General features: G+C 52.2%; 7 protein-coding genes across 7 annotated transcripts; 3 read left to right on the top strand and 4 right to left on the bottom strand.

Annotated features, from left to right (window-relative positions):
- Positions 1-222: 222 nt before the first annotated feature.
- On the bottom strand, positions 223-1,843 carry P170DRAFT_438914 (FAD-dependent oxidoreductase). The gene has a single exon (XM_024849717.1). The coding sequence runs from the start codon at positions 1,568-1,570 to the stop codon at positions 398-400; it is 1,173 nt and encodes a 390-aa protein (XP_024702516.1). The 5' UTR covers positions 1,571-1,843; the 3' UTR covers positions 223-397.
- Positions 1,844-2,175: 332 nt separating this feature from the next.
- Positions 2,176-3,582, bottom strand: P170DRAFT_363022 (PTH11-like integral membrane protein; the record flags this gene model as incomplete). The annotated part of the gene is made up of 6 exons (XM_024844550.1): positions 2,176-2,278; positions 2,354-2,704; positions 2,770-3,143; positions 3,189-3,261; positions 3,301-3,341; positions 3,394-3,582. 6 exons carry the CDS (start codon positions 3,580-3,582, stop codon positions 2,176-2,178), a joined length of 1,131 nt encoding a protein of 376 aa, XP_024702515.1.
- A 3,060-nt stretch (positions 3,583-6,642) lies between these two features.
- Positions 6,643-10,124, bottom strand: P170DRAFT_499431 (uncharacterized protein; the record flags this gene model as incomplete). Its single annotated transcript, XM_024854142.1, has 2 exons — positions 6,643-9,996; positions 10,062-10,124. The coding sequence occupies 2 exons, from the start codon at positions 10,122-10,124 to the stop codon at positions 6,643-6,645; spliced, it is 3,417 nt and encodes a 1,138-aa protein (XP_024702514.1).
- Positions 10,125-11,638: 1,514 nt separating this feature from the next.
- Positions 11,639-12,683, top strand: P170DRAFT_478072 (oxidoreductase, short chain dehydrogenase/reductase family; the record flags this gene model as incomplete). The annotated part of the gene is made up of 5 exons (XM_024853526.1): positions 11,639-11,943; positions 11,996-12,305; positions 12,364-12,419; positions 12,481-12,589; positions 12,651-12,683. 5 exons carry the CDS (start codon positions 11,639-11,641, stop codon positions 12,681-12,683), a joined length of 813 nt encoding a protein of 270 aa, XP_024702513.1.
- A 1,576-nt stretch (positions 12,684-14,259) lies between these two features.
- On the top strand, positions 14,260-14,620 carry P170DRAFT_478071 (uncharacterized protein; the record flags this gene model as incomplete). The annotated part of the gene is made up of 2 exons (XM_024853525.1): positions 14,260-14,429; positions 14,497-14,620. The coding sequence occupies 2 exons, from the start codon at positions 14,260-14,262 to the stop codon at positions 14,618-14,620; spliced, it is 294 nt and encodes a 97-aa protein (XP_024702512.1).
- Positions 14,621-16,542: 1,922 nt separating this feature from the next.
- On the top strand, positions 16,543-18,072 carry P170DRAFT_236410 (Ras family protein). The gene is made up of 4 exons (XM_024842922.1): positions 16,543-16,898; positions 17,052-17,166; positions 17,231-17,506; positions 17,578-18,072. The coding sequence occupies exons 1-4, from the start codon at positions 16,887-16,889 to the stop codon at positions 17,814-17,816; spliced, it is 642 nt and encodes a 213-aa protein (XP_024702511.1). The 5' UTR covers positions 16,543-16,886; the 3' UTR covers positions 17,817-18,072.
- A 591-nt stretch (positions 18,073-18,663) lies between these two features.
- Positions 18,664-19,719, bottom strand: P170DRAFT_448867 (flavin adenine dinucleotide pyrophosphatase; the record flags this gene model as incomplete). The annotated part of the gene is made up of 3 exons (XM_024850999.1): positions 18,664-19,309; positions 19,376-19,542; positions 19,633-19,719. 3 exons carry the CDS (start codon positions 19,717-19,719, stop codon positions 18,664-18,666), a joined length of 900 nt encoding a protein of 299 aa, XP_024702510.1.
- Positions 19,720-19,753: the final 34 nt, after the last annotated feature.

The following is a 19,753-nucleotide window of genomic DNA, read 5'->3' as shown; positions in this document are numbered from 1 at the left end:
CGACGAGGATTTACAAAGGGTTCTCGTCGGGTTCGTTCCATAGTTATGCTTATTAACTATTAATCCATTTTCTTGGTCATTCTCTGCCTCCAAATGTCCACGAGTTACTCCCAGCGTCATGGCTTTGATTCGGGTGTGACCCAAAAGGCCGTACTCGAGCTTTAAGATCAGTTAACAGAGAAGTTTAGGAGGCTCGCATGCGTAGAAGGATAGGTTGATCCTCTCTATTTAAGATGTATAGTACAATAGTTCGTGTCTAGACTGGAATGATGGCTATTTTACACTAGTTACTTGGCCTCACCACGGACGAAGATGGACACACGTACACCCCCAGACGAGGAAGACGCGCATCCCCACCTAATTTACGACGGAGTTATCGGCGCCCTGCATATCTTCCTCACCCAGCTGCGACCAGATCGTCATATCGCTCCGCGAGCCGCTGTCCGGCATTCGGCTCAAACATCCCGAGCAGCTCCTCCCAGGTGACCTGCTGGACTCTGGTGGCCCGAGCCGCCAGCTCCTCTTCGTAGGCGCGCACCTCCTCATCCAGGGTGCTCGAGTAGTAGTAGTGGTGGATGATCGCGCGCGCGAGGCTCAGCGCGTCGCACATGGCGGTGTTCACGCCCTCGCCGGCAAACGGGGTCATGAGGTGGGCGGCGTCGCCCAGAAGCGTGAGATGGCTGCGGTGCGGCCAGCGGTGGCCGACGGGCAGCATGTACAGGGGGCGGTTGACGACGGGCTCGTTGCAGCGCGAGATCAGACGCGTCAGGTCGGGGTGCCAGTGGGCGTATTCGCGGCGCAGGAGCGCCGTGACGGCCTCCCGGTCTGCGAGGTCGACGACGCCGCAATCGCGCAGCCACGACTCCGGCCGGCGCAGGAGCGCATACGTGCGCAGGGACCCGTCGCCCTGGCGTTGTGTGTGTAGCGCCATGTCATCGTCCCCCCCGTAGGCGAGGTAGGACCCGGGCCCCAGCATGCGGTCCATCGCCGGGTCGACCTCGCTGGGCCGCGAGATCCGCAGCTCCAGACACACGACGCCGGAGTAGAAGGGGGGGATGAAGCCCAGCGTCGGGCGGACCTTGGACCAGGCCCCGTCTGCTCCGACGACAAGGTCGAACCCCGTCTCGGTTCCGTGCGGGAAATGCAACGTGCCGTCGAGGTCCACGCGCTGGAGGCGATGGGCCCAGCGGACGTGGCGTTCCGGGATCGAATCGAGGAGGATGTCGCGTAGCACGGGGCGGTCGATCTCGGGTCGGCCGCGGCTGGCGCCGTTGGTGTTGTAGAACACCTGGTTGTGGTGGTCGGTGATGATCAGCGCCTCGGCGTCGTAGGAGGCGTGCTGTTGGTAGATGCCCCAGAGACCGGCTTCCCGGATGGCACGCTGTCCGGACTGGGGATGGAGGTCGAGGACGCCTCCGGTCACACGGCGAGCCTCGCGGGACTTGTCGCTCTCGAAGATCGTGAAGGGGATGTTGGCAAGGTGGAGGAGACGAGCCAGAGTCAGACCGCCCGGTCCGGCGCCGATGATGGCGATCTTGGGACGCTGTTCGGGCTCGCTGCGGATTGTCATCGTGAAATATCACCCGTGGAATGAGACTCGAGCACGGTGAATCAGAGATCGTGTAAGTGGTGCATCGTGAGGAGGAACCTGACGAGCAGACATGTCTATATAAGCGGTGGTGTCGGTTCACTATGAGTGCGAGGCCGAGGATTCGGTGAAGGTCGGTATCCCGAGGCCCATGTTTTCGGGGCGATGATAATGATCATCGACCAAGCTTCGACTCGAGCGGGTCATGGAAGAAATTCTCGACTCGTTCCAGAGGCCCAGCTGTGTAGAATAGAGTAATGAAGAAGCGAAGTGTGCCGTGAAGTACGTCGGTCAACGACGGCGTTGAAGGCCGAGGGCTTCGGAGGTCGGCGTCCGACACGCCGGTCGAACCATATAAATTGATTCCATCAGACTTCTGATAGGACGAGGATTCGCAGAACTATCCCGTTGACGGGTCCCGGTTTGGTACCTGATTGCGTTGATATAAAATCCATACTACGCAAGCCCTCTACGTACCCTTATTGAAGTCGCGAGACCTCTAGTAGGGAATCTACGCTGTGGTAGAAAAATAGGTCCGTTGAGGTACATATATACATTCATTAGAAGTAGAATTAGAATCAAAACGATCATACATCCATAACCAACCTCCTCTGACTCGTCGACTCCTCCCCCTGAACCGAACTCTGCTGCGTCATCTCAGTCCTCACCTCAATCCCACCACCCTCACCACTCCCCGATCTCCCTTCACTCGCACCCCCCTCTCTACTCCCTCTTCCACTCCCACTCCCACCTCCTAACCCTAACCCTAACCCAGCCTGCACCTCCACATCAACCGTACACAGCCCAAACTCGCGATCCTGCGAATAAAGCGGCACCTTAGGCACCTGCGACCTCCTCGCTTTCGACTTCGCGTTCGTATTCGTGGCGAGGGTGAGTCCGCGCGAGTGCGAGTACCGATTATAGCTATTTGTCGAGAGCAGCTTCGGGAAGAGGCGGCTGACCAGAGGACGCAAGAAGGGCAGACAGGCGCAGATGATCGCGACGTTGCATTCCGCGGCGGTCCAGTAGGCCGCGGCGACGTTGCTGTATGAGGTGTCGGGGCTTTTGGATACGGTGCGGAGGCTGGAGAGCCGGAGGATGCTGGTTATGGCGACGCTGGGGGGTTGTTAGTTATGTTTTGGGAGGCGGAGGGGTATGCTGTGAGGGGAGAGGGGGCATACAGTCCACCGATAGCGAAGACAGCCATGAGCGCGAGTTTCTGCATGCGCGGGAGCTGCAGATGAGAGAGGAGAGGCATCGGCATGATGAGCAGGGCCAGATCGGTAGCGATGTTCATGGAGGCGTTGAAGAACCATAACGCCTCGAAGCTGAGGCAGGAGCCGGGGATTTCGCGGTTCCAGAACCGTGCCACGGGCACGCAGTTGACGTAGCCGCTGACGATGGCCCACGAGGAGTAGATTGCCACGATGGCCATCACGATGTAGCAGGTGATGCGGAAGCCGCGGTCCGGGAAGATGCGCAGGTATTGGAAGAGAATGGAGTATTTGGTGCAGGCGAGACTGGCGTTGTACATGGGGATGGCGGCCCAGAGGCGCTGTGGATGTTAGTTGAGTAGAGGGAGGTTGGGTGGTTGAGTTACTTTTAGTTGTTGCTGGAAGTCATGGGGAGAGAGCTCGTTTGAGTGTCTTCCGAGGCCGTAGTGTGTTTCTATGCTTTGTTAGACGGCTGGATATTGCTATAGAGGTTTGGACTTGCCGGATGCAACTAGACCGAGATATACGATTGAAAATGCCTATGATAAATTAGCGATGGTAAGCAATGAGTAGATAGACATCATTCCTGACCAGAGAGAGTAGAATAGTCCAGTCCTCACGACCCGTGGTCTTCATCAGTCCAACCCGAGCCAAAAATCGCATTGCGACGGTGACGGCAGCGATTCCTGTCAAGATGCCTGTGACCACCAGAGCTCGTTGCCCTCGGCCGGCGCCATCCCCTTCAGACCTGGGGATCAAGCTATTGTGAAAGTCGTCCATGATGACAAGGCATCAACTCTATGCGATTCAAGAGTGTAAGACAGAAGACCGAATTGTCTATTTGTCTAGAAGTGTAGACCAGCTACTTAACCCAATGTTGGGGTAGCAACCTTTTTGGGCAAAGACAGCATCAAGCTGCGACTGGAGTCGGTTAGTCAAGTCTATGATTGTCACTCCGGATGACGGCTTTTGTTATATTTACTACCACCCGCTACCCCAAACCAAGGTTTGATAGTATTCAATAGCGCCATCAACCCTCGTGGAAGCAGGGCATTCATTTTCACCCTCGCTTGCTAGTGGCTGTTAATTCTTTGCAATAGGAGAGTGGTCTGAGGGTAGGTCCACATGCGTCGTGGGCGAGGTGGGTGCGAGTGATTGGCATCAACGTCTTGTCAATGATGCCTCGTTTGGGCAATGGACACTGGTTCCATGGAACGCCACTCCTGTCTCTGCAATACTTCCCCTGTCACGAACGGTGCTAGAAACTCTGACGGCACGTAGCGGATCCGTCGGCAGTGCTGGCGCTGATGATTCGGCAGCTTCTGCTCCACCGGGCAGCCGGTTCAACTTGGACTGTCGTGTATGAATCAGGTCGCATGAACGCAGAGAATTTCAACGTTAGCGAGGGGGAAGATCGGAAAATCATGAATTAAACAGAATGGCTGTCGGCGTAAATGAAATCACAATAATCAACGTATCAATGAAATATACAGTCCCTTCCCCAAAAATGGAGTAAAATCTCGGAGCTCTCTGATGACGAACTGTAGATCCGCTCGGTTTCGGCTTGATGAAATTGCCCATCGTGCCACGAGCATGCAGTGGGTATCTTGATTAAGCCTTCTCGGACTTCCCAGAACGTTTTAGTACACGACAGTTCGTACCGAAGGACCAGGTTAGTTATGCAGCTACCGCATAGTGCAGTCTGATCGCATGGCCCCTGGAACCCTGATCATGTCTGCCATAGATTGTTCTGTTATGGTCAGAAGTTGTTAATCCCAGGAGTGGCGGTGGGTCCGCAATCAGACGAGAATAATACTCCGCAATGATTATTGCAGACTAAATGCCATTATTCATGACTCTTGCCTCAGACAAGTCTCAAGTAGTGCTGAAACGTAGTCACCGGCCTCCCTCGGGGTTTTTTCGATCTAAATGGCGGTATGGGTCCCCGAAAGTTTCCCACGAAGTCAATGATGAGCTCGAGCGATTCAGTATTTGACTTTCAGTGGACCAATTTGACGTTAGTCTCAGACATTGAAGTTCTGCCTCTTCGCTCAATCTTTTCTCGTTCGTAGTCTTCGATCAGTGCGAGTCTGCGACCGATGAACGTTCTGCAAGCTGAAGATAAGGATCTTCTATCATTGTCCCGAGTAGGCTCAAATAATGATCGACATGACAGAATCCTTTAAAAGATCCGAGGATCGATAGACGCATGACGGCGCCGACTGGTTTCTTGGCCGTTCTTGCAAGATCCGCTTGCACAATCTAACGGCACTAGTTGGCTTTTCTTTTGCTCTCTGAAGACGTGGTCTTGTTGTTTGGAGAATATCTTCAAAGTGCCGAAATTAGAAAACGACCAGGTCGCAGATCTTCGGCCCCGACTAAGATTGTATCGACTTGATGCGGTTTAGATGGTTTCTGAATGACCTCCTTTAGTAGTTGATTTTGAAAACATCAACATAATTTAAGGAGGGCATACCTTCGTCAGGTCGGGCCACGCAATTACCTTCATGGTCCTCGTCACGAGGTTCAATGTCTCGCTTTAATTCACGTCGAAGAAAAATGCATAACATCCAACCATCCACCACGTGTGAATCCTGATCAACCGAGATACAGCCTCGTGGACCTCACCCACGCCGATAAGCGATCTGACCCAAGCCAATGGAAATATACCTGCAGGACGCATGGCCATGCAAGTATAAGGAGAAAGGGACGCAAAGCGGGACGAGAGTCGCCGAAAACGACATGCAGGAAAAGTGACGAAACAAGACACACTATTGTTTCGCAAGGCGATCAATGAGAATGGAGGTCCTGTCCCAGCCGCGTGGTTCGATGCCACTATTGGAGATGCTGGCTGAATATATGCAGCTAAGGCTGATTGACGCGATAAGTTTCCCTTTCTCGCAGTGCTCTTTGGATCTGATACCCCTGCAGCTGGTCCCGTGGGCGTGCATCCTGCATACCTGCATACTATCGAGGCTCCCGAAGAAGCAATCCCGCAAGTAAATCGTACATGTCATTGTTAATTTTGTCTTCTCGAAGACACCTCCTTGCGTGATCACTCTCGGGTTTCTGGTATAGCAGATCATACGCTGTCAGCAGGTCTTTGGGAAAATGGAAAGGGTAGTGTGACGGACGATCCTTCGAGGTGTCAGAGACTTAATCCATAATAGAGCGTAGTATGACCGCTGTTAAGGCTAGTCGCGACGATCGCTCGGTGGAGAAGGAAGAAGGGAAGAAGGAATTGACGCTTTCATTTGTTTTGTTTGCCCCTGACGATCACCTGAGGACCTCGTGACCGCTACATAGTCAACCATAAAAATATTATCGAGAATCTCCGTGGAGATTCCGCCGTGGATATAGTTACTGTTCTTTGGGAATTTTAGGATCGAGATACTCACCTACAGTTCTAGAAAGTATACGCATCAGGTCGATTACAGAGCAACTACAGTAATCTTCCAGATGTAGACTAAAATTATATACATTGTTTGGCTTACATTTTCGGAATCATTTATCGCAAAATGTTTTACATCAATAGCATTGTATCTTCGGTCTTTTTTTTGGTATCTTTTCTTTTTTTTTAACATTTTTTTGTCTCTTTTCTTTTTTGGTTTTTTTTTGTCTCTTTTCTTTTTTAACATTTTTTCCCACGTCTTCCTTCTGCTGGGGGATCTCCTCGACTCCAAGGAGATCCCATCCAGCGTCACATCAGGTGTCACAATGACAAAAGAAAGAAAGAAAAACAACCAAACAAAGGAATGTGGTGAGAAATACAAAAGAAGATAACAAAAGAATGAATACATGGGGGAGTCTACTGCTCCATTTTCTCCACGCTTTTCTCCTCTACTTTCTCCGTTTTTGTAGCTTCCTCCTCACTCTCTCTTCACCCCCCTCTGGTGCGTCCTCTCTGTTAGGAGCAAGGCCCTTCTTAGTCTTCTCCAGAAGTGCACGGGTCCCGTTACGGACCTTCAAAACGCACTTCACAAGAAGAGCCAGGGGCTTTGATTGTCTCCTTGGTGGCTCTACCCCCAGCTCGTCGAAAGAGTCATAGACGGCCGGGAACCTGCATTGAGCATCCGACGCTGACAAGTCGGACTCATGTGCTGCTGCAGGCACCTTCGGTGATGACCTCTTCCGGGGGAACCTTCTGCTTTTGTGGGCCATCGTGGAGAGGGATTGTCTCACAGGCCGAGGCGTGCGTAGAGGGTCCAGCCTGCGCCGAAGAGTCATGTGCCGTTTGATATTGGCACGGGGTTTGGGGGTCCGCTTCTTGAGGGCTCTAGGCCGCCGGAGCGGCGACAGAGGAAGGGGCACCACAGCAGGCCAATATAGTGAGTAGAATGGCTGCAGGCTGGGGAAAGGATTGGGGATGGGAGGAAGCTCCCAGTTGGAGATGATCCTCGCGTCGTCGTAGAAAGAGGCGGCCTCGTGTTCACGGGCCACGATCGATCTGTACTCGCTGACGGCGCGTCTAAGGTCGATCGAGGGTAGTCTTTCGGAGTCTGAGATGTTGGACTCCAGTTCGTAGGAGTACCTCCTCTCGTCGATGTCGCGGGAGTATAGGGATGAGTCGTCCTCAACGTTCAGCTCAACCCACTGGCGCTCAGGAGCATATTCCAACTCCAGGCCAAGTAGCACTGGGAAGACAGTGACATCCACAAAAGGCACGAAGCCATCCGCGGGATTATGACCCAGACCCTCGACTTTCCAGTCCGGGTCCGGGCCTGACAATGTGAAGTCTTTGACCCAGCGCATGCTCGAAAAGTCAGACTTCAATGACTCAATGAGCGCAAAAAGGCATAGGTCATTGGGCTGAGAGCTTTTTTTCAAAATATTAGACCACTGCTCTTCGAAATCGGAATCCGGAATCAAGCCGGATTTCTGTGACTCGAGGACCTTACCTTCAGGCTTCTTGCCCTCCATGTCGATGTCTTTTAGCTCATCGGACCTCTCGATCTCTTCCAAGTCTGAGTCAGAATCGAACAATGAGCTGGGGTTATGCTCAAAATCCAACTGAGAATCTTGAGCCGCAGGGTTAAATTCTAATATGGACTCATAGCCGACAGAGCCCCCCTGCATGGACTCTTCGGCCACGGCCGCGGGCAAAAGTTTCATCGCGGCCTCATCTCTGGCGTCGCAAGTTAGCACGGCAGTAGATAGTGGAGTCGACATAGTCACTGTCTCACCTTTCGAGTGCAGGTCCTCGTTCGTCATGACCTGCCTCAATGGCGAGGGCCTCTTGCTCTCAGCTCTGGCCCTTGCAGCCTCCCGCCGAGCGCGCAACTTCCTCTCCAGACTGGACGTTGGGCGGCAGGTCATTCCGCAGCCCAGGCGTTCGTTACTGACGATGTTTCTCTCGCAAGTATCAACATCGTACCTTTGTTGGTCGACAGCAACCTTGTCGTCTAGGCTGTCTCCAACCCACGCGCCATACGGGGAGTAGAACTTAAACGTCCGGCCCGTAGCATAGCGGACAAGCTCCATGACGCTCTCGAATTCCGTCTGGAGCTCGTCTCCCTCATCCAGCATGACAATTACCGGGTCCACGTAGAGGCAAGCCCGGTTGATGATGGAGTACAGACGGCACTCCTCGTGGGGATCTGAGATCTTGGGTCCCACAGCCGAGACGAGGAGAGAAACCTCCGGGGGAGTGCTGCTCTGCACGAAGACAGGGGCCCCATACCAGTTGTAATGATGAACCAGGGGACCGTCCTGCTCCGTGAGAGTCTCGTCCGTTGTATACCCATCATCAAGAGCTCCTTCCACGTAGCATTCAGTGCCATCGGTCAAAATCAAACCGGAAGAGGGAGCAGCTGGCGTATCGACGTGGACGCTAAGGTCTGTCTGCATTAGCCCGATGTTCATCGGCACATCTTCATCCGGGGGCATAAAATTGTAGAGCCTACCTCTGGGGAAGTCGTCCTCGCTTCCACCCACCACGGCACTCTCGTCATCTTCGGCTTCGTCCATCCAGTCGAATGCAGATGGACGGAGGAGTTCTTTCAGGCGCTCCTCTTTTTCCTCCTCCCCTTCCTCCCAATCCTCGGTTTCGTCCATCCAGTCAAACGTCGATGGACTGAGGAGATCTTTCAGGCGCTCCTCGTTCTCCTCCTCCCCTCTCTCTTCCTCGTCTCCCTCCAAATCTACCCCCTCCGGCTGCCGAACAAGGACGAACCCCATTCCGCTCTCGTTAGACGTAGATGCGGAAGGGGTCGATTCCTCCAACTCGTCGCGTTGTCTTTCAACGAGTTCCACACTGTCAACGGCAAAAGCAAAGTCAGATTCATTGCCATCCTCAGAGTCAGCAGCAGCGGGAGGAGACATGCCATTCCCTTTTCCAGCCCCGTTCGTCTCCTGGGGGATCTCCTCATCTCCGAGGTGATCCCATCCGTCGTCGTTTTCGGGGCCATCAACATCCCCAGCTTCGGTCGAGGAAGAATCCCAATCTTCTTCCACCTCTTCGATCTTCTGGGGGATCTCTCCGTCTCCGAGGAGATCCCATCCATCGTCATTGTTGGGACCATCAGAACTTCCCTCGGCATCGCTTGCGGAGTGATACCAATCCTCCAGGTCGACTTCGACTTCCTCATCTTCCACGGTCTCCCAGTCGTCGTCACTGTCGGGATCGACGGGACCGTTTTCGATTTCGGGGGACGAGTTCAGAACCTTGACCACCTCGTCCAAGAGATCCCAGTTAGAGTCCCAGTCGATCTCATGGACGGGGGGAGGAGGCAAGTTCTCCGCGCTGGTGGCCTGCACAACCACAAACCCATCATCTTCGGCATCAGCCGAAACGGGGTCCGCTTCGTACAAATCGGTCACACAGTCGTAGAACTCCTCGTCAGAGTCCGAGCCATAGTCATATGGCTCGTACCCCTTCAAGTCAGCCTCCTCAACAAAGACGAACTCTTCCCTGTCGATCCTCTCAACTTCACGATTGAGCTCCGCAACCGCCTCATCCCAGGGGAAAGAGAAACAGTCCTGGTAGTCGAGTCCCTCGAATTCGGCCTTCGACTCACACAGGGTTGCGCCCAGGAGACGTTCGTCGAACTCGTCCTCTGCCTCGTCCACGCTGTCGGGGGGCAGATAGTCGAACTCGAACCGCGTCATCCGGGCGAAAGTGAACTCAGCCATGGCAGAGGAAGCCATAGTGTCCTCAGCCTTCTCAGTAGTGCAGTTGGGAAAAGCACCGAAGACCTGATCAACGGAGTCAGGTCAGCAAGATTTATATAAGATGAGAGAAAACAGTTGATTCAAAATACCTTGTTGAAGACAGTCAAGGCCTTGGGAATGATGTTGTTGATCTTATCGGTGAAGGAGGGCATCATCGAATGTAAGGGTAGTAGGGTAAGGGTGCTGGGATAAAAGAAGAAGAAGTTTGTCAGTAGAGTTGTATTGATAAAAGATGTTAAACAAGCGTGAACAGTTCTTACTGTCTGACTTCAAGAGGATGAAATCTTTTGAAGATACGCTTGTAGTTGGGGAAAGTAGTGGGAAAGAAGAGAGTGGGAGAAGGGCGGCCATCGACGTGCTATTTATGTTGAAGCTCCAGAGGATGAAGCCTGAGGCCAGGACAGCCTCAGGGACAGTATACAGGGAGCCTCCGGTAGCAAGAAGTGAAGATACTGGAAGTTCCCCATCGAGGAGCGTCCTGATTGGAGCATCTACAGGAACCTCCCATCTCAAGCCCAGCAACAGATATGATTGGCTCCAGGCATATCTATCTTGATGGGATCTTCCCTCTGAAGCCTGCTTTCACGGTCTACGGAGCGAGGCAGTGCGGTGGGAAGCTACCAGATGACCTACGAGGGGTGGGAGAGATTGTCATGTTGATGGAAGGTAATCCCCCAGTTTATGGATCTCCAAAGTCCTTGTTTTGCGAGGATATTCTTTGTCATCGACCCAGGGCTATCTTTGTGGTCTGAGGATAGTGGCCTGGAGACAGTGGCATTGTTTGTTTGCATGTGCTTTGTATACGATTCTAGGATGAACTGCAAGGATAGATAGTCAGTTTACTTGTCAAGGAGGATCTGTGTACTTTGCATTGTCTGGCATACAGTTTGAAATTGCCATAAGAATGTTGCAATGGATAGAACCCAATCATGAGCTAGTTACTCGTATAGTCTGCATCCTGCAAGATGCTCGAGTTTCCACTTCTGTATACCTCTGGTCTGCAAGCTGAACAATTCATTGTCTCAGTGCAAAGATGCGGTATTAATACCATGGCACAAGTTAAACATAGAAATGCAAGGCATACCAGTTTGATTTCACCTTGAAATACTTTGGGGCTCTATTCGGAGAGAATTCAACGGAGAATGCTCGGCGCAATTATATATACTATAAGTTCTAGATACTAGGTTCCTCTTGTACGTATAACTCATTCTGCCAACATCGCAGAAAGAATATATAATCTGCAATTAACATTCCCACTGTTCCTTAGAATCAAATCCCAGTTCACTGCAATCCCTATATATACAATACCGAAGTAAACTGAAACTCGGAAAAGAGTCCGATCGGGCAAACCTTCAGCCGCAACTGATTGGCCCCGCAGCGCCGAAGCCGAATCACGGCCAGTCTTTCCCCGCACGTCATCGTCTGCCTATGATATAAAAGACTCCATCCACGACCCCTCGAATCCGACCAAAATTGATCCTCTTTTGGAACCCCTTTCTGAATCCTCCATCCAAATCACTTTATGAAGTTTCGAGCGGGCTTCAATTCAATTAAACTCCTTCCGCGCCTCGTCTCCCCTCCGTCCGGAATCCTACTCTCCGCATTCTCTCGAACGAACCCCAACCCGCTCCGTGCCACGACCGACCCGGCATTTCTCCGACGCACAATGGCCACCGCAATGGGAAAGCGCCTCGAAGGCAAGACGATCCTCGTGACCGGCGCATCGTCCGGAATCGGCCGCAGCACCGCACAGGAGTTCGCGCGCACCTCGCCCAACAACCTCAAGCTGATCGTGACGGCGCGCCGTCTCGAGTCCCTCACCCAGCTGGCGGAAGACATCAAGAAGGAGGTCGGTGACGGCGTCAAGGTCCTGCCCGTGAAGCTGGACGTCAGCAACGCCCAGGAGATCAAGAACTTTGTGCCGTCCCTGCCGGCGGAATTCCAGGAAATCGATGTCCTGGTTAACAACGCGTGCGTCTTGCACCTTGATACCAACCCAGGACCCCGGCTAATATACCAATAGTGGACTCGTCAAAGGCGTCGCCAAGGCCCCCGAGATCGCCACCGAGGACATCGACACTATGTTCACCACCAACGTCAACGGCCTGATCAACATGACGCAGGCCATCCTGCCCATCTTCCAGAAGCGCAGCGACGGCGGCCGCGGCGACATCATCAACATCGGCAGCATTGCCGGCCGCGAGGCCTACCCGGGCGGCAGCATCTACTGCGCCACGAAGGCGGCGATCCGGTCCTTCACGGACGCCCTGCGAAAGGAGCTGATCGCCTCGCGGATTCGCATCATCGAGATCGACCCGGGCCAGGTGGAGACGGTAAGACCCGGCTGTTCCCTTAATTTGCTGTCTGGAGATTAACGTGGTCACTGCGTAGGAATTCTCCGTTGTTCGGTTCTATGGCGACAAGAGCAAGGCTGATGCTGTCTATGCGTGAGATCCGATTCCCTTCGCCACTGTCGATCTATAGATAATAGAGACTGACGTGTCGCAGAGGCTGCGAGCCCCTTACCCCCGACGACATCGCCGAAGTCGTGGTCTTCGCTGCCGGCCGCCGAGAGAACGTCGTTATCGCTGATACTTTGGTCTTCCCTAGCCACCAGGTTAGTTGAATTGGCTCATGTTTGGCCCATCACCCGCGATAGCTGTACTAACCTTCTCCAGGCCTCCCCCTCCGCCATGCACCGCCGGTCTTAAACAAGCTTGTCCTCGACCGCAAACAAACGATATATAAAATTCCACGTAGAGTCCGCAATTAGACAGGAAGATGGACACGAGTCATGCACTACATCACACCATATTATAAATCTAGCAAACACGAATCTAAGCAAAGTACCCCACATGCATGACACCTGTACTGTAGCGCGTCTTATAAATAACCACTCATTGCCCTCCACGACATTAGACACAGACACTAGAAGCCAGACCGACAGTTCCCGACGCGGGTGTCAAATATGCACGGCAATCACGCCCCCGAACGTGACAGATAACATGGGTTGCATACACTTACAGCAACCAGCAACCAGCAACCAAGCAGATAGGCGGATGAATGATTCAACTAGAAACTAAGTCCTTGCAGCTCAATCTCCATCTTTCCGAATCCTACGACCTCACCGATAAGCGTCAATGCAGGGATGGATACACCGACACGGGTTACATCCGATCCAAGCGACATCAATCCAGGTGTAATCATGCAATGTGCTGACAACGTATTATGAGCAAACCAGTCCTCGGAAGAGCTTCTATCGAGGAGAGGCTTGGTATTAAGCAAACGGCGAGCTCTTGGCAGATGGCTGGCAGATTGTGCCGCCGCAGACAACCGACCACCATACCACCGCTACCCGTAAACCAAATCCAAGTATACATCCATTCAAATATATACTTCCCTAAGCCTACCGATATTCACCCACGGGGCATAAGCAATTAGTTAACAATCCAAATAACACAAACATCACTGAATCCAGCAAGAATGCATGTCCAAAAAAGGGCGGATCCACTGTCCACTCGCTCGGATCGAGGATGAGGACATCTTCAACTGTGGTTCAGCAGCCGAACCGTGGGACGTAGCATTCTGGAAGAAGTCTGATAGGTTCTGGTTCTGCAGGTTGGAGCTCTCGGGTGTCGGTTAGAGGATATATTTACCGGTTGTCTACTGTCTATTGGCTAGCATTATTTGGTTTTTTTCGCCGTCTTTCTGTTTACTTAGCTGTAGTGCGTATGTTCTTTGGACTGCGTAGGATGGGTCGGGTTTGACTGGGTTGCGAGAATTCGGAGCGAAGTGTACAGCGTAGAGATATACCTAATGTTATAGCCATCTAAACAATATCATCCGAAGTAAAGCAAACAGACAAAGCAGATAAACGACGAGGATCCGTCGGAGCAAGACAAAGGAACGATATCACGAGGCACTATATCCCAAACCTCGGGACTGATGTCATCAATAAAATTTAATCTAAAGATATGGGCAGGAGCTCCCTGCTATAACCCATTATGGAGCACTCCGACGGCTATGCATCGAAAACGAAAAGAAAACGCCAGGCAACGGAGGAAAGCAATCCTACGGGGTAAACTAAAAGGCTGGGCTGATCGTGATGGACGCGGTGAACACCACTTCGCCGGACTACGCGGTCGTAGTCCCAAGGGCGAGAAGCCGAAAGAAGTAAGAACGCGGATGATCGGGTCATGAATGTTTCTGCGAGTTTACTGCGTACACTGACTCTGATTCAGAGTAATGTTATTATGTGAACAAAACCCACGCACATCCGCGCCAAGCATGGAATCGCAGGCGCTTTGCCTAAACGAGAGGATCGGCCCTTTGGAAAACCAACGGGAATTCGCGTTGGCTTTTGGCGGTCCAAGTTCCAAGGTTGGATTTCGGAAGAGTTGGTCGATGGTTTCATCTATCGGAAAAGGCAGTGATCTTGACAGTATGGAGTACGTAGCGTACGTACTCCATAGAGAACGACGTATATGCTGCATTGCAGGTGGCTGGAGTTAATGCAACACACAGGCCTGCTGTCGAGTACAGAGTAGCCGAACTCAAAGTGTTGGAAAATTTCTCCGTGATCAACATTCTTTCGGCCTTTCAGGAAGGAGGATATGAGAAGGAGAAGTTGGCAGACGCGTGCGGATAACGGAGAATTCCCTGGGGCAGAAAACGACCCGTTGGTCTCGGAAAAATCCCCTTCGTCCTCCGTACAGCGTGTGACCATGTTCAAGCGAACTGCTAACTGCGATAACACTTTACGGAGCACAGCAAGTGCTTAGAGCCCAAGACAGAAAGATCAGCGGTCCGCTGCAGTAGTTCTAGGGCCGATGTACGATGATGCAACTGGATGGACTCCGTATGGACGGAAGCGCGTGAAGGGTTCCGGAGGATGCAGAAATGCTTCCTCGGGTTTAAGGTTGATATAGATCACATTGGGGCGTGGATGCTGGTCTCCAATTTTCCATGACAGGCGTAAAAAGGACCAAATGGATGGAGCTCGAGAGGCCTACTCCGGAGGCTGGCTCTCCATCCCTTCTGTCAACACCAATGACGATCGAAATCGGTCTGCTCCGTGGTTGAAACAGCAAGGGATCAGACCATTTATCATTGGGGAGTGGAGGCGTGGGGAGCCGGAAAACTCTCCTGGCTTAGATCGTGGACTAAGAAAATTAGCCGCAACGCGACATCCACGCGATCCAGGGACTGTCCTGGCTCCTGGCTCCTGGGATGTTGACTGCGGACAAGGTTCAAGGATGGTCAATTGACAAATTCATGATTGAGATGATGTAAGTGCCGGTCGGACGGGCTGTAAGGTTTGATTTTCGCTGCGTGGTGACTCCGGATACCGATTAAGGCTGAGGATGGTTCTGGAAGCACAGCAACGGTCGTCGGCCGTGTTGATTGTCGTGATAATCCGGGTGGCAGTACAGCGTAGGATGGAGTAGGAGTATCTCGGTGTTTGCTTCCTAGCCAACTGTAAGAGATCGCAATTAATATTGATATCCAATTCTGTCGGATGGAGATTAATTAAAGGCCGATGCAGGTTGGTTCGCCGAAGATTATCGAGCGCGTTTGTCGCTATTCCCAAGTTGATTGCTTCATCCGAGGGAGCCAAGCGTTCAAGAACTGAGGACGGGAAACGAGTAGAGTTAAACTGATTAAACCCACCGTGCATGAACAAATGATTGGCGTGGGATTGCAGTCGGTCGCTGGCTAAACCGCGTACTCGTACGCCTGCGTCGAGGTGACAAACGGTTCCAGGGGGAGTGGATGAATGAGAAGCATTATCACCGGCACGCTAAGGAGTGGAACTCCATGAAGATTAATCTCAGAAGGCTGGCATTGAAAGGAGGTTGGCCAAGGGGAAGACGAGGATTGGCCCCCTTTTCGCGGTCCACTTGATTGGGATTTTCTGCCCCTTTCCGTAGGGTGTTGTTAGTTATTACTGCGTACTGCAGTAATGGTTTCTGTTGTTTTTTCTTTTACACCGTACTCCGTAGACAATTTGGTTTCTTGTCCTACGGAGGACAATAACAATCTGATAGAAATGATTGTTAGGCAACCCGTAAGAATAACTGTAAAAGACCACGCTTGCACGGGTACTGCCACGCACCGGCCGCCGCAAACCCCTGATTCTCTTCTGATTATTGAACTAGTCGATTCGATCTCACCACCGCCTCCCCCTCTTCCATCGTCATTTCAGCGCCCTCTCCTGTCCGAGTAAGGTCTCGTCCGCATCCCCACCTTTCAACCTCCCCCTTAATCATCATTTCATCCATCATTCCATCCACCTCTTCCCCCCTTTCCCCTCTCTTGCTCCGCTCCGATTTTCTCTTCTGTCCTTCCCCCCCGTTTGGTCGATTTTTCGGATCAGTTCTTGTTAACCCGCTTTTATCCCTCCCTAGACGGTTTTGGGTAAAGAAGAAGAACCACCGCCGAACTTCTAGTTTCGACAGCCTGGAAAAAAAAGAAAAGAAAAAAAAAAGAAAACCAGCAGGAAATAAAATAAAAAATCAATAAGAATTAAACCAAACGACAGGTGCAGGCGACTCAGTCTCAATTCCCGCCTGCAAAGTTCCACGAACCCCCCCTGATCCTCCCACCAGCGACTCTTTAAGCTTGGCCCAAGTCGCTAAGTTGACCCGCCGTTGCTGTGGACTTTGCCCTTTAGGCGCCTTTTTTTGTTTTCGCGCGAAACTCCCGAGGACCTGGGCCCCGACCTTTCGACCCTGCCGCAAAAGAAATTTGTGCTTGCTTGCTTGCTACTCCGTACTACTCTGCTATCTGCTGGACTACCACCTCGTCGACCCGCTGTCACCTTTTTGTTTCTGTTGGGATCGCTTCCGATCACCGTTTCTTATTTCCCTTTTCCCTTTCAAACTGAACGTGTCTCAGGATCAGAGTCCGTCGTTATGGCTTCAAAGGTAAGCCCGTCATCCTCGCTCGCCTCGTTCCCGTCTCCCGTCTCCCTTTTCCCTTACTGCGAATCCCGCCCTTCCGGACATTTCCATCCCATCCTGAACCTTGTTCGTCATGGGCATCGACCATGATCAGATTGCTTACCGATGTGATGATAGTTCCTAAGAGAATATAAGTTGGTGGTCGTCGGAGGTGGTGGAGTTGGAAAGTCTTGCTTGACGATTCAATTAATCCAGAGTCACTTCGTGGATGAATACGATCCGACAATTGAAGGTGGGCGCTACAATCCTTGATCTATCTCGATCATCTGGCTTATTCGAACCTCTTCTGTCAACAGATTCCTACCGCAAGCAGTGTGTCATCGACGATGAGGTCGCTTTGTTGGACGTGTTGGATACTGCCGGACAGGAGGAATATTCGGCAATGCGTGAACAATACATGCGAACCGGAGAGGGTTTCCTTCTGGTCTACTCGATAACATCTCGCCAATCCTTCGAAGAAATCATGACCTTCCAGCAACAAATCCTGCGCGTGAAGGACAAGGACTACTTCCCTATTATCGTCGTTGGAAACAAGTGCGATCTAGAGAAGGAGCGAGCCGTGACGGAACAAGGTGGGTGATCGGTTGAGGATGGCGATGAGCCTTCTGTCTCATCCCGCAAGTTCAGAGCTGACATTCTGCAGAGGGCGAGGCTTTGGCCCGTCAATTCGGCTGCAAATTCATTGAGACGTCGGCGAAATCCCGTATCAATGTTGAAAACGCTTTCTACGACCTTGTCCGTGAGATCCGTCGCTACAACAAAGAGATGTCGTCGTACCCATCAGGCTCGGGCGCATTCGGCTCCCGCGCCCCCGAAGGCAAGATGGACGTGAGCGAGCCCGGCGACAACGCCGGCTGCTGTGGAAAGTGTATTGTTATGTAATTGGGGAGACCCGGACGTTGAACTTAATACCATAGGATTTTACAAGGCGCGCACAAGTCGAACATACGAAAGGATACAAAAGAACCATGAATAAGAGACGGAAGACGAGAAAACCACAAAATTTTGTCATTCGACTATACACAAACGGCCGACCGGATGATCGCTTGGACACGATTGACTTGTCGACGCGTTTTGGATTGTGACTTTATACCATACGAGGCCGCTATCAGATGATGTCTTCTTCACCACCGAATTTCCATCCCACCCTAATGCTATCATCGTCTCCATGAACGTTCGATTCCCCCTTTGTTTCAGTTTGATTTTTTTTCTTTTTCTTTTTTTTTTTTTGGGAGAGATTGTTCTCGATAATCCCCTGTCCGGGGGATCAGCCTGTCAATAGAATCTGTGCAGTTATATAGGTACAACGCTATTGTCATGGTCCGGACGCACTGGTTATTCCAGGACTGCAAAACGCCATCTTGTCTCCATTTCATGTATCGATCTATTGGGATATGGACCATAATTTCTACTTGTTTCTAACGTGTTCCTTCCTTCAACTGACAGAAATCCTGCCGACATCGCATTGCATTTTGGATCGACATCATTCCGCGATTTTTTACCCTCATTCCACGGCATGCATCAGGATCGGGTTCATTGTTTGCGTTTTTGTATTACACTTCTTGAAGATATTGGTCAATTTACTTGTTTGGATATTCTTGCCGTTGTCTCATCACGATTAACTCGATGCGGTCGTATGGATCTAGTGATTTTTATCGGTGGGTCATGAAGAGATGGTGGATATCAACAGGTGGTATTGTGGTCTAATCTAAAATCACAAGTATGTGCATCACTGAGAGTACTCCTTCGGCTTTCCTTCCTCCGTGTCGGAAGGCGGGTCCAGCTCATCCTCCTGCGCCACTTGCTTGCCCTGGACGTTCTGCTCGACCTCCGCGACCAACGAGTCCATAAAGTCCTTGTCGGTGCCGACCAGCGTGACCGTGTTGCGCTTCTTCCCCCAGCGAGGATAGCTGCCGACCTTGATGCCCCGCGCGGCAGTCCGCGTCGCCAGGTCCGTTAGGTACGGCGCCACCGTGCTCTCCGGGAGCGGCGTGCTGATCAGATACCGGTAGATGCCCTTCCCCTCGGGGTTGGTCAACCGCGGGAGCAGCGACGGCTTCAGGTGCTCGAGCAGTCGTTCGAACAAGCGCGGCACGCCGGGCAGGATATGCACGTTGCCATTGACAATGGCGATCGGCACCCACATGTCCTCGGCCACGAAGACGGCCTGCTGCTCCTCAGGCAGGGTGCTGTCGTGGGGGATCTCGACCATGCGCAGCTTCGCGGTGAGGTTGGGCGATGGGGTGTCCCAGTCGAATTGCGGCTGCATGGGGTGCGGCTTGGAGAGTTTCTTCATGCGCTCGAAGGCCTTCTGATGGAGCTTCAATCCCAGGCCGAATGCCTTGGCGATCGACTCGTAGGTGATATCGTCGTGACTGGATGTGTTAGTTTACCGAACCCCGATCTGACCAAGGGGTGATGGCAGGGCAGGGTATACGTACGTCGGCCCGATCCCACCACTCGTCACGACGAAATCATAGTTATTGCTCATCCTCCGCACGGCCTCGATGATCTCGCTCTCATCGTCGGCAATCACCTCCACGCGCTTGAGCTGGATCCCCAACGAGAAGCAGTACTTGGCCAAGAAGGCGGAATTCGTATCGATGGTCTAGACCGGAGCGATCCCATTAGCACAAGACCTTGTCCGCTAAACCCATCCCACAGATTTTGCCCAGCATCAACCAGAGGGAATGAATACCTTCCCGCCTAGCACCTCATCCCCGATAATCAGACAAGCCGCCGTATGTATCGTCTTCCGACTGTTCAGGACCGCGGATGATGTCATCTTCGGAAACGGAGCACGAAAGGGCGACACGGAG

The sequence above is a fragment of the Aspergillus steynii genome (genome assembly GCF_002849105.1).
Source record: "Aspergillus steynii IBT 23096 chromosome Unknown P170scaffold_6, whole genome shotgun sequence".
Taxonomy (NCBI): Eukaryota; Fungi; Ascomycota; class Eurotiomycetes; order Eurotiales; family Aspergillaceae; genus Aspergillus; species Aspergillus steynii.
Note: the sequence above shows the minus strand (reverse complement) of the source record. Positions and strands in the feature narration are given on the sequence as shown.